Source organism: Lampris incognitus, chromosome 8, assembly GCF_029633865.1.
Source record: "Lampris incognitus isolate fLamInc1 chromosome 8, fLamInc1.hap2, whole genome shotgun sequence".
In the NCBI taxonomy this organism is placed as follows: domain Eukaryota; kingdom Metazoa; phylum Chordata; class Actinopteri; order Lampriformes; family Lampridae; genus Lampris; species Lampris incognitus.
In genome coordinates this window covers 28,324,044-28,338,932 of record NC_079218.1, presented here as the reverse complement: position 1 = coordinate 28,338,932, position 14,889 = coordinate 28,324,044, and the positions used below count along the sequence as shown (strand labels likewise).

At 40.5% G+C, this 14,889-nt stretch overlaps 1 protein-coding gene across 2 annotated transcripts in view; it reads right to left on the bottom strand.

Annotated features, from left to right (window-relative positions):
• Nucleotides 1-2,277: 2,277 nt before the first annotated feature.
• LOC130117200 (transcriptional regulator ATRX-like) overlaps nt 2,278-14,889 on the bottom strand; it is a 103,133-nt gene continuing 90,521 nt past the window's right edge. Inside the window, exons 17-35 of one of the 2 annotated variants that reach the window (XM_056285371.1) lie at nt 14,285-14,394; nt 13,936-14,079; nt 13,645-13,822; nt 13,389-13,526; nt 11,682-11,857; nt 11,216-11,333; nt 10,239-10,369; nt 10,050-10,123; nt 9,765-9,883; nt 9,518-9,674; nt 9,298-9,398; nt 9,073-9,181; nt 8,734-8,911; nt 4,657-4,848; nt 4,372-4,515; nt 4,116-4,220; nt 3,921-4,016; nt 3,378-3,506; nt 2,278-3,291 (exon numbers count right to left, since the gene is read on the bottom strand). In XM_056285371.1, coding sequence (XP_056141346.1) covers nt 3,178-3,291; nt 3,378-3,506; nt 3,921-4,016; nt 4,116-4,220; nt 4,372-4,515; nt 4,657-4,848; nt 8,734-8,911; nt 9,073-9,181; nt 9,298-9,398; nt 9,518-9,674; nt 9,765-9,883; nt 10,050-10,123; nt 10,239-10,369; nt 11,216-11,333; nt 11,682-11,857; nt 13,389-13,526; nt 13,645-13,822; nt 13,936-14,079; nt 14,285-14,394 — 2,513 coding nt within the window. In that variant the 3' untranslated portion in view covers nt 2,278-3,177. The remainder of the gene's footprint in view (nt 3,292-3,377; nt 3,507-3,920; nt 4,017-4,115; nt 4,221-4,371; nt 4,516-4,656; nt 4,849-8,733; nt 8,912-9,072; nt 9,182-9,297; nt 9,399-9,517; nt 9,675-9,764; nt 9,884-10,049; nt 10,124-10,238; nt 10,370-11,215; nt 11,334-11,681; nt 11,858-13,388; nt 13,527-13,644; nt 13,823-13,935; nt 14,080-14,284; nt 14,395-14,889) is intronic. The other variant, XM_056285372.1, reaches the window with a different exon arrangement.

Here is a 14,889-nt window from a genome sequence, read left to right as displayed (position 1 = left end):
AATGCAGTTCGTCAGGTGAGAGCTGTAGAAAGGGGAAAAAAAATCAGTTAAGCTATGTCACCAGGAATGAAGCCTGCACTAGCAACACTAAAATTGTCACAATATGTAGGTGTATAATGATAAACTGTTTCAACAACCATTATACCGTCAACTTATGGGGTTGACAAGATATATATCAATTTTGTCCACATGCACACAAACCACTAATGTGCCACACTAAAAAAACAAGCATGCAGGAGCACAGGTGAGTTGTTATAAATGCGGACAAAATCTTGGCCTGATATGTGAAAACACCTGAAAGTAAAGTCCGTCATAGACATCATACGTAATCGTCCCCTCATTTCATTAATTGAGAAGAAATTCATATCCTGTAAGGACATTTCCAGACATGCATGTAGTCCCTAGTCCTTATTATTGGGCCCCAAGTAGTTTTGTCTGCATTACTTTCCAGAGCATCAGTTGAAGTGGAGCACAAAGGGGGAACCTTGAAGGCTTTCAGCTACTACATCTGGCTCGGTTTCTTTAATTAACGAATATCCTTAGGAGGCCCGAGACCTCTCTAGGGAAACTCTCAGTTGCTTGAACAGCTGCTCCCTACTTCCAGTGGGACACAGAGCAAGAGATATTGCCTTCTGCTTGGTCAAGTCATCCGAATACAACATGGTCCAATCTACTGTGATATTCTCAACACCCTGACATTTTATTTTTTTATATTGTTCATGTATGCAAGGCTATTACCAGAAATAAAAACTGGTCTGGTGACGGCTAAAGGGTTAATTCAGGGCAGTTATGTGTGGTGAGGTCAGTGGCTGGGTAGGCAGTGGACATTCACAAATCCAAATTACATCTTTTGGCGCTCTGTTTTATAACAATCTGATCCTTCATTCATCCAACTGCCACAGAATTCTAGTATATTTTGGCCCCCTGGCTGAACTACGGTCCAAATGAAAACCTAAACAAAAATATTGTCAAAGTATGTAAAGTATGTATGAAGTTCTTTTTTTTTTTTGCCTTTTCTCCCCAATTGTACTTGGCAAATTACCCTATTTTTCCGAGCCATCCCGGTCACTGTGCCACTACCTCTGCCAACCCGGGGAGGGCTGCAGACTACCACATGCCTCCGATACATCTGGAGTCACCAGCCGCTTCTTTTCACCTGACAGTGAGGATCACGCTATTCCCCCCAGTCCCCCCACCCCCGAACAGGTGCCCCGACCGACCAGAGGAGGCACTAGTGCAGTGACCAGCACACACACCCACATCCAGCTTCCCACCCACAGACAGGGCCAATGAGTGAATACTTTCTTATATCGAGACCGAGTGCTACACATTTTGTTTGTGCTTTACCGTTTTTTTTTATCACGTTTGAGTAGTACCTGAAAACTTAAGGTAGGTTTCAGCAGTGCAGTTTCATCATACCAATTCAGTAAAGGTTACTTTGTGGGATAGGGATAGTATAAAGGTATATTAAGACATTTGAAGAGAAGAAAGCAACAAGAGGACCAAAAAGGATTGATTGAGTGATTGATCCTCTTTGGTCTTATTGTTGCTGGTCAATGAATCAACTGTGCAGAACAAAACTGAAATTCACACACGTATGACTCACTGTTTTTGTTTTTTTTAAATCAAGAATCAATAAGTGAACTTCCCCCGGAACTTCAAATGATAACTGTGCAACATGGCATCATAACTATCATTTTGGAGGAAAACGTTTTATAAACCCTTCTTCAAGAGGTTACATTGAAAACAGACAGCACTGCTCAGCTTAAGTTGGTAAAGTAGTACGGCACTAAGAAGGGTCCATCTATGACTATCTTGAGTTGTAAAAAAAATAAATAAAAAATGAATATGACTTTTAATGTTTTTTAGTCAAAGATATAATGTGCAGCTTTCCACCCATGTACACCCTGTGGCACTAAGCAAACCAGCCTCACTCAGCTGGTTTGCTCAGTGCCACAGGATGAATCTAAATTGGGACTCATGAAAGGAAGACACTAAAGTGAAAGGAAATTTTAATTTATTAAACACTACACGATCAAATTTTTATGCCAGCCTCACTCAGCTGGATCAAACCCCCCCCCAAACATAATTACATTTAGATATGCATTCTGTTTAAAATGTTATTTAAGGTCCATGACAAAAACGCCTCCTTATATTCATCTACTTACTGTTAAATTGCATTTTCTTCCCGTAGCAGCTAAATTCTGTCATGGTCTTTGCCATGACTGTTTTGATGACACTGCAAAAAAATGAACCAATAGAGACGCTCTGCAATATTTCCAACTGTTTATTTAAACATGAAAAAGACTGCACCAATAAAACAAGAATCAAATCATTGTCATTCAAATGCAACACATTTTAATGTTAAATGCAATGCGCTACTGTTCAAACAGACAGCAAACAAACATCAAACAAATAAGCATCTCTCTGTTTGGACAGCAGCGCATTGTTGTTTGGCTTTGTTGGTTGTAATTATTTCTGACATGAAATTATAACGACAAGAGTTAACGTACAATGTCTGCTGTGAGTGTATTTTAAGCCAAAATCTATAAATAAATTCTTAACTCTCAGCCATAACTGAACAAATGAACCATCAGTGCATATGAATTCCTAACCAAATCTGCCAGAAGTCGGCATACAGAACTGAAAGAAATTAATATCTTGACTAGCAGATTCATGGGTCAGTTTGTAATGTACTGTAATTCAGAGCCACACAACTGAATCCCTGAGACAATGAAATGCAGAGATACTTTTGAAGAGGACTGAAGTGGTCTGACAATGCATCACATACTTAAGGTTACTTTTTGGCTATACAAAACATTCATACTAAAGGTGCTTTTACTTTTCAATCAGAATAACATAACGTACCCCAAAACAATATTGTCAGTGTAATTTAGCATTTGTGGTCACTGTGTAAATTTCAATCCAATCCAGTAATGGCGTAGTGTTACATCACAGCACAATATGTTATTGTCCCTTTTGGCTTCGTTGTAATTTCTGCTGTACATTAAGTTTAACAAAACACTGGACACTGAAAACAACAGCAGAATAAAAATCAATTTTAGCCAAATTGCTTAATTTCTGCTGCCAGTGGTAAACTTATGAACCTTCTTTGTTCTTATTCTGAGCGTAATCCAAACTGAAAATTAAGGCCAAATGCATGTGTATCTTTTTCAGCTAGAACATGGCATTTGTAGTCAAGTCAATCAGCACTGGCTGCACATTGGTTACAGCCATCTGTACCGCTTGTTGTCTTCGATTCGTCATTATGGCCTGGACGCACAGTGCCAGCTAAACAGGGATAAGTTAAAGATATGAGAATAGCCTCAAATACATACACAGGTAAGGTTGAAACTGGTGTAAATAACAAGACTTACAGATTGTTGTTTTCCAAGAATATCTTGATAAATGGCTTGCCTACGTCCCAGCTCCTTTTCATCTGACAGCTTCTTAATCTCAGCCTTGATCCTAACCTCGGCCTCAGACATTTGTGGGTTCGCTTGCCTCTGTAAAATAGCAAACACAAGCAATCCAAAATAGATGCTCTGCACAGCTAACTACAAGCTGATACTTGCTCTCCTTTGACAGTCCAGTTGTATTCTGCGAGACAGATGAATGTTGATGTTCTCTGTCAGCCATTTCGTATGTTAACCACCAGCCAATGGCTGCAAAATTTTCCATCTAAAAATCTTCAAATTCATGTATTTACTCAAAATTCTAAGTGTTTGAAGCATACTCAGAACCAACCAAGCATACTCAGGGCATACCAAAAAAGCACCAACTGACCATTCAAATATAACCATTCATTTTTGGTGCGATTTTTTTTCTTTTAATTGCGATCAATTTTTTTTAATTGCCCTCTCCTTTTGAGAATTTTCAGCCACCAGATTAGTATGACTGGGGCACTTAAGGTTACTCACCACTGTTAACACGAGGTCTGGAAGGCTCAGAGTCCTAAAGGACTGCAGTGAGAGAGTGGCTCTCCTTACATTTGTTCGACCCTGATTCAGCAGCTTCTGTGAAGACATTTTTAATGAAATATTTTAATATGAAATAAAATACAGCCCACTGTAGAAGCAATTTCAATAAATTTTCAAGGCGGTTCACACTTATACCATTAGTTCTTCATTGGTCATCTCTGTCATTGCACTTGGGCTCAGGTGAAAGTAATGTGCCGTGAGGTCAGGGGGGTTTAATTGCTTGTTTGACAACAGTGCACCCTTAGTCAGAAAGAAATACACAAATTTAAATGTAAACATCAAATTTCATAAAATAGTGTGTGTGAAGGCTTCTTCTGAAGACACAAGAGATGACCATAGCTCAGAAGTGTTCATTATACAACTGTTTTGCAGTTTGTGTGTGGTTCTTTACTTCTGCTTCATACTCCGCCCAGGCAGCTTTGCGTTCAGCCTCACTCAGCTCCTCCTCCTCCTTATGATCCAGGAGAGACTCATGCTCATGGTAGCGCACTATATGTTCCTTACAGCTTTGCAGGAGGTGAGTCAGGATAAAATCCTTAGACAGATGAGTACACAGAGATCATGCCAAACGGTGCAACAGTCAAAACAGCCTTGTAACTGAATACTGCATCAATAAGAAAAACTATAGTTGCTGCAAAGCCAGAGATGTGACACTGAACTGAGACCCTGTATTTACCTTGGGTAACAAAGAGGGGGTCTTCTTGCTTCTCTTGGACTTTGGGTCATCTAGCAGCTCTGGCTCAAACATGTACAGTTCGGTCAGGTCGGACTGGGTGAAGTGCCTCTCTATCTGTTGTTGATCCACTACCCGGAAGGACAGAGATTGCTTTGCTACCTGACGATCATAGATCTTCTCCTCCATTGTGCCCTGGAGATAGACTGACCTAAATTAACTTAACATGTTGATGCATTTGGAAGTAGACTTGGACAAGCCACACAAAGGGGAAATTCTATAATTTATTACAAATATTTTCAAACAATTTGTTCACCCGGGTAACAAAAAAGGGTTCAAGGATTTCACAGAGGTTATCAGATTGGCAAATGTCCTTGCCCAACCTGAGTCAAAAGTGCCGCTAAATGCATAAAATGAGTCTTCCAGGAAATTGCCCATGTATTTCCCGTGGACAGTAAATTTCGTTTCCTAGCATGGCGACGGAATGTCATAAAGGAAAAATGCTAATTTTGGTTTATTAGTTAAGGTTCGAATTAGGGTTAGGTTAAGGTTAGAGTTATGATTAGGGTTAGGCATAAATTGGGTATGGCTAAGATTAGGGAAAGGGTGTAGAGATTGAATGTAACTCATTTGAATGAATGAATGCCTATTTGTCATTGCACAGCTGTACAACGAAATTAAATGCAACTCCCCAGTGGTACAAAATACAAAAGAAAAGAAATATATACAAATAGTCAAAATACAAATACAAATAGACACACATTTGCAGCACAATCAACATATAATGTATGCGTAAGTGTAATATCTATTACACTAGATAAATAGTTTGTGTATCGCACTAACCCAATTTAGTTAATTTCACTTGGTTATGCCTTTCAGTGTACATTTTCCCAGCTAGCATTTTACACTCTGTAACTAAGTGCTAGACTGGCTCAATGGCATCTTTGCACAGCCTCCATCTTGGGTCTTGTTTGGTGTAGTAGACCCCTGCCTCCACCAATCTGGTGCTTAGTGTCTGGTCTTGTGCTGCTATGATCAGAGCCTCTGTGCATTCCTTCAGTCCAGCCTTTTCTAGCCACTGGTAGGATTTCTCGATATCAGCCACGTCCTTCTATCTGTCGATGGTACATCCCGTACACCAGCTTAGTCTTCCATGATACCTCCTTTTCGTCATCCTCTGCACTCCGTCTTCTGCTGCCTGAGGTACTCACTCAGCAGTTCTTCTTGGGGGCCCTCTTTCTGATGCACTCATGGGTATTCCTTGTTTCATCCTGGATTGTGGCTTGGACATTGAAAGCCCCCATCTTTTCGCTTATTGTACGTTCTTAGGCTGTTGGACTTCAGGTGGAACCCTTCATAGTTTATGAGGAGTTTCTGTGTCCTGATATCTGTGGCCTTTATCTCCTCCTTTGGCCAGCTTATTATTCTTGCTGGGTATCTGATGTCTGGTAGGGCATATGTATGTGCTGATGGCTTGGCTCTTATTCTTCCCATTGAGCTGGCTCCTCAGGACCTGCCTCACTCTCTGGAGGTATCTGGCTGTAGCTGACCTCCTTGCTGCCTCCACGTGGTTTCCATTTGCCTGTAGAATACCCAGATACTTGTAACTGTCCTGTATGTCTGTTATCCTACCATCTGGTAATTCAACCCCATTAGTCCTCACCACCTTTCCTCTTTTTGCCACCATTTGACATGCCACTTGTCCAGTCTGAATGACGTCACCGCTGTAGATCCTGGTGAGGTGATCAGTGAGTCAATGTCTTGCTCATTCCTGGCATATAGCTTGATGTCATCCATGTATAGGAGGTGGCTGATGGTAACTCCACTTCTGCACCTGTATCCATATCCACTCTTTGTGATGATCTGACTGAGGGGGTTCAGGCCTATGCACAATAGCTGTGGGGATAGTGCATCACCTTGGTATATGCCATATTTGATGGCTACCTGTGTGATTGTCTTTGAATTGGCCTCTAGTGTTGTTTTCCACTGCCGCATTGAATTCTTGATGTTGGCTGATTTGTGTGCCTATTTGATTATGGATGCACTGTTCACCGGAGTTTATAGAGTAGAATATCAGTGTTCTGTTGGCTTTTTATAGTGCCAAGCACTCCATTAACCATGTGTGGGGCACTGAATCGCAGGCTTTCTTGTAGCCAATCCAGGCTGTGCTCAGGTTGGTCTGTCTGGTCTTAGAGTCTTGTGTGACTGCTCTATAAACAGTAGCTGCCCATTCACAGTGTCCATTCATCTTGGCTGCTATGATGCCTGACACGATCTCTGATGTTGTGGAGGCAGGTTATCAGCAGTAGTTTGAAGGTGTTGTACCCTTGTGGGGATCCTTCATGATCAGTATTGTTCTCCCCTATTAGCCAGTCAGGGTGAAACACTGATGTTAACAGCTGGTTCATCTGTGTTACCAGCCATTCATGGAGTGCTGTTAGCGTCTTCGGCCAGTAGGCATGAATCATGTCAGGGCATGGTGCAGTCCAGCTCTTCATGTTTGAGACCCGTCATTGGATGTCGGCCACTGTGATGATAACTGCTTCTTGTTTTGGTATATCGCTGTGGTCTGTTCTTAGGTCCACCAGCCACTGGGCATTGGTGTTGTGTGATGCCTCCTTTTTATTCTTTTGGCTTCTGCCTCTCTAGTGTATCTCTTCAGCCTGGCGGCCAGAGCTGTGAGCCTTTGTTTGGCAGTTTCCAGGGCCTCACCTATGGACATCTTGCTGTACTTCTTCAATCAGGGCCTGCCTTTCATCACACCTTTCTGCATCTGTTAACTGACTAATATCACTCTGTGTTGCTTTGATCGTGGCTTCCAGCCTTCTCCTCCATGAAGGGTACTGTTGGTGACCTGTGTTCTTAATCCTATACCCAAGCATCTCCAGGATTATGGTTGCAGTGGCATATATAAGCTTGTTGGTCTCTGTTATGGTGGCAGTTGAGATATTGCGTAAGGCTGTGTTCACATCCGCAATCAGGCTTTGTGATGATACTTTGTCACTGAGTCATGTAAGCCAAGCCCGGGGATTGACTGTCTTTACTCTGGCCATGATTCTCATTTGAACCTCAGCTTCAGCTGTCATGGCTGGTAGGATTGTTTCAGCTGGTTGGAGTCTGTCCTCATGTATCTCCTGTCTACTGGGTGGTCATTCAGAGTGCTGAATTGTATAGTCATCCTGTAGGAGCCTCTCCATCTTAAGCTGTGATAGTAGCTTCTTTCTACTGATGTTCGAGCATTGAGCCACTAGCTGTTTCTGAGTCAGTGTGGTCTCCTACTAGTCCACAGTTCCCACATATGTTTCATATAGCCACTCTGATGGGGTCTGCATTTATAGTAGCATTCCATCGGTTTGACATTCTCAGCCCTTGTCCATTAATGTCTTGTTCCAGTAACCCATTTCTCATCAGGTTGTCCTGGTTCCCCAACACCTGACGTGGACCTTGTTAACCCAGGCGACGTCCAAGCCAGTATGACTATTCGTGTTACTCTCACTCACGTCTAACACAATAGGAGTCTAAGCCATAGACTCTTACTAGAGACTAGTCCCAACTGGGGTTGGAAAGCCAGCATTTATACATGTATATATGCAATCACAAGATTCACTTTGTAAATAAATCAATAAAATCCAAACAGAAAAGAGGGGGAGAGCAAACAAATCATCTGAGTTAGGTGCTAGAAATAAAACATGAGCAGTGTATTTGTAATTCATAATAGTTGTACTCATAATTGCACATTACTTAATTATATAACATCAGTACATAATTGCTTATCTGAATAATTACAAACACACAAGTAGTCACTACTCTTTAAACTGCGGGGACAGTGCATCCATAATCAAGTAGGGGCACACATCAGCCAACATGACTCATCATTTTTAGCTACAAAACACATAAATCTGTGTAGTGAAGCAAGAGGGAAATGCCAAGAATCTATGTGCCATCATACTTGAGCTCAGCCTTCACACTGCATTTTGTGGTTCTAAAGACATGTTAGAAAGAAAAAAAAAGTCATACAGAAAAAGGTTTGCTGTTTCAATGATCAACAGGACAAGACATGGTAAGAACCACTGAGATTACCTGAGCCAAGAGGCGGTACACAAACACATGCTTCCCTTGACCAAAGCGGTACACTCTGAAGATGCTCTGCATGTCATAGCAGGGATTCCAGGAGGCGTCAAAGATAATGACCCGGTTGGCTGCCACAAGGTTGATGCCCAGTGCCCCGGCTCTCGTCGATATGAGAAACAACCGGCCACTTTAGAGTAAAATTCAACAAAGTGCAATCAGAGAAGTTCCATAAATCACATGGTCAAATATTTAGCCCTACACCATCTATGTATTAGAAAGTCTCATACAGCTGAATGCTACACTGCAGTGTATTCTCTGTAGTAAGGCATGTTAGTTGGATATATCTACCGGACATTAGTAGCATCATTGAACTCTGCTGCCCATTTTTTCCTTAAAATGGCATTGGTGGCCCCATCGAGGCGATAGTAATCAGTGTTTTTAATCCAGCTGCCAGTGCCTATAGCGATGGAACATTGAAGCAGAAGAATAAATTACACAACATCAAGTGTATTATTAATCAAGACATTGTGTGTCAGTGTGTCAATGTTATTATATCAACATAAAGAAAAATACCTTTGTATGGGGATAAGTTACTGCTTATTCGTTTCTGGTGAGCATATTCCAAGAAATCTTCGATTAAGTCTAGTGATATCAAAGACTGACTGAACACAAGCCTAAGAACAGGAAAATTGATACTTTAGGCATCAATGATAATACAAGTGTATGCATGTTAACAGACAATCTACCTCTGTCTTTGAAAGTCATATCACGAAGGAAGTAAATTCTAAATTACACTTTGTTCTCCAACTCCTCAGCCATTCTCAGAATCTCAAACAAAAGCACCATCTTCCCCGAGTGCGCCAAGACCTTGGCATCAGTTTCAGACAACAAGTTTTTATACCAGTCTTCAGATGGGGTATCAGGTCTTGCATTGGTGGCAGTCTTCCCTGCTGTGAAGAATAGAATGGAAAGCAAACTACATTGGTACAGATTTTCAAAGCTACAGAATAAAGGCATTGTTGGCATAAAGTTTCAAATACCTTCTACTACTGGAATGCTTTGTTGGTCACCAGCCTTACTGGTACACTTTGATAAGTTGTCACAAGCCATGACCTTTTTTCCATCATGCGCAACTACATTCATCTTGTTTGCTTTTCCACTGTAACAAGCACATAAATACAGGGCAAAAGAGAAAAGTCAAATGGGAATATCTACAGTTTGGGCTTAAATAAATCAGGCAATGTTTAAATGCAATCTTCTCCCTGTGGCGAATAAAATGACTAACATTTTGTTAAACAAACTATAGCAGTGTAATACAAACTCACCTCTCAGTTCCAATAGTGTCTTCATTAACTAAAAGTGCAGCAGCTTTAACCTGTTTCTTCCCCTCAAAATATCCCTTCAATTAAAAAGCATAACCACCAGTAAAGTGAGAAAAGGACAAGATATAACCACAATACATGAAGAAAAGTTAACAGGGAAACTGTGTATTTTGTGTTCCAAGACGATTTTACCTTGTTTTCTTTGCTGATGTAGTTGAGCTGCAGACACCAGGGATGAGTCCAAATTCGACTGAGTATCTGGAAGTCCTTGAAAAGCGATGTTCCAGCTTTGACCCTGGCTCCATCAGCCAAGGAATTTGCACCTGACAAAGCAGACACATTTTACTAGATGGCCCCAAAATTCAATTAAATATAGAGTATATAAAGCCCCAATATCAGTTGAGTTTTTTTTGCCAAACTTCAATGGCCTGTAATAATCATATCTTGACAATTTCTAATGATCCTATCCCTACAATTTTAACTCAGTATATCTTCTACACTCTTGACTAAATTATTAGTCTTAATAAGCAATCATTGAGAAAACGAAAACTTAGGGAAGTGTTTAAACTTCACTTGATTTAGTAGCTCTAAAATGGCTCCTTCAACAGTAAATTTATGAATTAAAAAAATGATTATCGGTCCTCTTTGTTTGAACATCCATCCATCCATCCATTATCCGAACCACTTATCCTGCTCTCAGGGTCGCGGGGATGCTGGAGCCTATTTCAGCAATCATTGGGCGGCAGGTGGGGGGACACCCTGGACACGCCGTCAGGCTATCACAGGGCTTTGTTTAAACAATTCAAGGAAATACACCATATCCAGTATTCATTTGCACTCTTCCCATATTTTCTGTTAGTATCTCAGTGCATCCCTGAACAGTCTATCTTGACTATTTTGGGCTCTTCAGTAGTGTAGAGAACATTGTTGGATAAATGAGTATACAGAAATAAATGTCTCATTTATCAAGGAGGCTTTGAGTCATATTGGGAATGTTAAATTGAGTTTTAATTTCTGTTGAAGTGAAATCCCCTTTTTGCTACTTGTATGTGCTACTGTATGTGGAGTGCTTCTCTCAAACCCGAAAAGACAGATTTTTCATTTAACACTGTGCGTATTGACTTTTGTGCAGATTATATTAAGGAAATGGATCAAATACTGATCCTTACCAGTGAAGTGGTCAAGGTAGTGGCGGTACAGCTTACACTGAAGAGAACTCATCCTAACCGCGAGCACATACTCATGTTTGGGGGGTAGGAACTGAGTCAGTTCTGAGTAGTCTCTTCTCTAAAGAAACAAAACAGATTATCATCAAATTAGGCTCAAAAGAGGCACAACTACTTGAAAGTGATTTGATTGTTCTTTCTTCTTGCTTCTCTGTTATCACCATATCTATAAACAATCACATCTCGCAACTAGTCAATTTCACCTCCATTTAAAATTCAGGGTAATTTTTTGGAAAGAAGGTGGGCAGTTCTCTACAAGAACCTCACAAGTATAAAAATAATGTGGAGAGATCAGGCAATTGGAAGAATAAATGGTTGAGCCGGGGTTTGATATTCTACATATAACATTGTACATGGGACATGCAGAGACTGAGCAACCAGGAGGCCAGCAATTAGAAATGATTTCTACCTGAACACATCCAGCCAAAAATCCGTGAAGGACATGGGAACGGTTCTTCATGATCCGGACATCTCTGGGGGTGGAATCAGCACACTGGCCGTTCTGTATGGGGTTGATGAAACGGTTTCGGAATTCCTTCAGTGAGCCCAGTAGGTTCTTCTTGATGAAATTGACCATGCAATGATCTATGAGGAGCGAAATGTGGTTAATACTTTATTTTAGGGGGTCGGGTAATAAGGTGGTAATTGTCACATAATTTCTTAGAAATAAGGTTGAAATTACCTTGTAATTTCCTAATTTTACAGCTAACCCTAACCCAAATTACAGGGTAATTTCAACCTTATTTCTAAGAACTTACATGATAATTACCACCTTATTACTAGGTAATTTTCCGACCCCCTAAAATAAAGTGCAACCTAAATGTGTTTTAATAACATCAAGTTTTATTTTAAAAAGATTTTTTTTTTCTTCCTCCCTTTTTAAGTTGCCTTGCAAACTGACATAAGGCATGATAGCAGAATATAGAATATAATGTCAAGGAAAATCAACACTATTGGTTTTCACAATGACTACCATTTAAATTTGTCTTAGGTGAACATGAGGTAAGACAGACCAGCTGGTGATGACTCATTAACTAGTTTTAGGGAAATACAGTTGACCTTATGCAATCCCAAGCCCATACTGGCCAGTCGTGGTGCTATATGCTTAAATGAGCAGCAGCAGCGAGCATCATAAAAAGCATGCACGTACAGTCTTTCGACAAGTAATTTTTTCAGTGAGTAAGACCATTGAAGGTTAAGCTTCTTGGTTAAGTGTGGACAACTGAGCTTAGCATTATATAATCATAAAGGCTGAAAAGAGAATAAATAGTTGCAGTGTTAACTTTGTTTCCATTACCACATACTGTAGCTTTCCTCATCAGCAGCTACACTACATATAATACAGCAAGCGTAGATGCTACTTATTTTGCAGTGGTGCAAACGGTTTGGGTTATAGTGAAGAAGCAAAAGAAATTAGTTTTAAATTTAAAGCATCGCAAACTTTCACATTTTGACACACATTTGAATGCAACGAAACTGTCGGGTAGGATTTTCGGGGGGGGGGGTGATTTGACTGGCAGCCAATGATGACCGGCATTTTCAGAAGAATATGGACATCAATATGCTACTGGCTGGTCTCAGTTTAGTGGTAGAATATCACTTATGTTCTCTCAATCTCACTCCATTTCACTGGATATTTTTGTTAGTGTAGGCACACAAGTGCAGGGTGACATGATTAAAAAAATTATTAATATTTGTCAGGAGGAGAAAAACATTAACTAATACAAAAAACAAAAGGATGTTGTTTTGGTAAATGTATAGAAGTGTTACATAGATGTAAATTAGGTGCAGATAAAAGAGAAATACATGTTTTTCATTTCTCACAAGACCTTTAAAGGTCATCCCTTCATCATACAGTCACTTTTCAGAGAATTCCAGGCAAGAATAAGAGGAAAACCAATCAAGAATAAGATCAAGGCTGTCTTTAAAGGAGGAACTCTTGGGGTCAGATTATATCTAGTTTTCCATATATACCATTATATGAACTACAATGGAAAAAAAAAATGCAGAAATATGACCTGTTTCAGCGTCTTAATCCTCAAACCATGAACACAACTATACTCCAATCCAAGACAAATTGTAAAACCAAAAAATACGGCATGGGATGCAGTCTTACACTCAACTAGATTGTTTTGCAGTGGTGTTCCAGTTAGCACTACTCTCCTTAGGGTCTTGATGGCATTCATGGCTTTTGAGATATTGGATGCTTCATTCTTGAGGACATGCCCCTCATCACAAATCACAAAGTCTGGACCTTGGGAATAAACATTAACAAATAAAAAGGCTAAAAATAAAAACTATTTTAATGTGAGATGCAACAAAAGACAAAACCAGACATTAGTTATTGTCATTATTTTTCACAGTTGTCATACCTGGATTGACCAGTGCACTCTGAAACATTATTTTAAAGCGCTCATAGGTGATTTTGTGGCTTAGTGAGAGGTTGCGGTACATTTCATATCCCATTATCATAACACCTCCATCCTTCTGCCACTTCTGCAGGGCTCTGAGGCGTGCAACAGGCTGCTTCACTGTGACGAGTTCTGTAACCTGCAATGTTTGTTTGTCAGAAGAATAAATAATGGAGTAACGTAAGTGTAAGTTTAAACATGTTTGTGTGGTAAATAATGCAGAGCGATGTTTTAGGATTTTGTCCATTTTACCTTGACTGTATCCTCTCTCATGTTATCTTGCCATTTCTTGAACTCGCTGACCCAGTTGAGTATGGTGTTGAGTGGACATACCACCAGGGCAGTTTTGAACCTTAGGTTCTTGGATTGCAGCATTGTGTGAAGGAACGCTATCACCTACAAGAAAATACAACACAAAGTATGAAAAAGTGAGCCCTGACAGTGATGTGCTACTTGAAACAAAGAATATGAAGGAAGTGATTGGGCATCAATGTTGGTGTTGTTGTGGAATACAGCACGGACAGAGAAAATTATGTTTTAATGCCCCATGCTTGAACAAATCCGACTTCTAACACAAAAAAAAAAATCTATCGAGTCACACCTGCAGAGTCTTCCCCAAGCCCATGCAGTGTGCCAGTATACAGCCTGATCCTGGACTTGAATTGGCCTTCTTCACAGACTCACAACAGCAGTCCCACATGAATTGAACACCTGTTGGAAAATGAGTGTTATATTCCAACACCTGACATGACAAAGTAGCATTATGCTGACACATACAAAAGAAACTGTATAAAGATCCATGTTGGTCATACTTATTAGGGTGTACTCACACTAGGCAATCTGTACCATGCCCAAGCATGTTTGACCCCCAAAGTCCAGTTTGTTTGACTAGTGTGATCGCTTCGTACCGCGCTCGGGCATGGTTCAGCGTACCATGCCCTGGCCCGCTTGAGGAGGTGGGCTCCGGCACAGTTCAGTTTGACTCCAGCATGGTATGCATCTAGTGTGATCGCTAACCCTGCCCAAGCACGGAACTCGGAACGCTATGACGTCAATTATGTGACTGTTCCATTTAAAAACATGGCGGCAAAGGGATCACTTTGGTCTATCGCAGAGGTGCAGTGTTTGCTGGAAATTCTTGGCGGATGAGAGTATATAGGAAAAACTGGATAAAACACATAAAAACGCCAAGTTATCTGGTAAAAT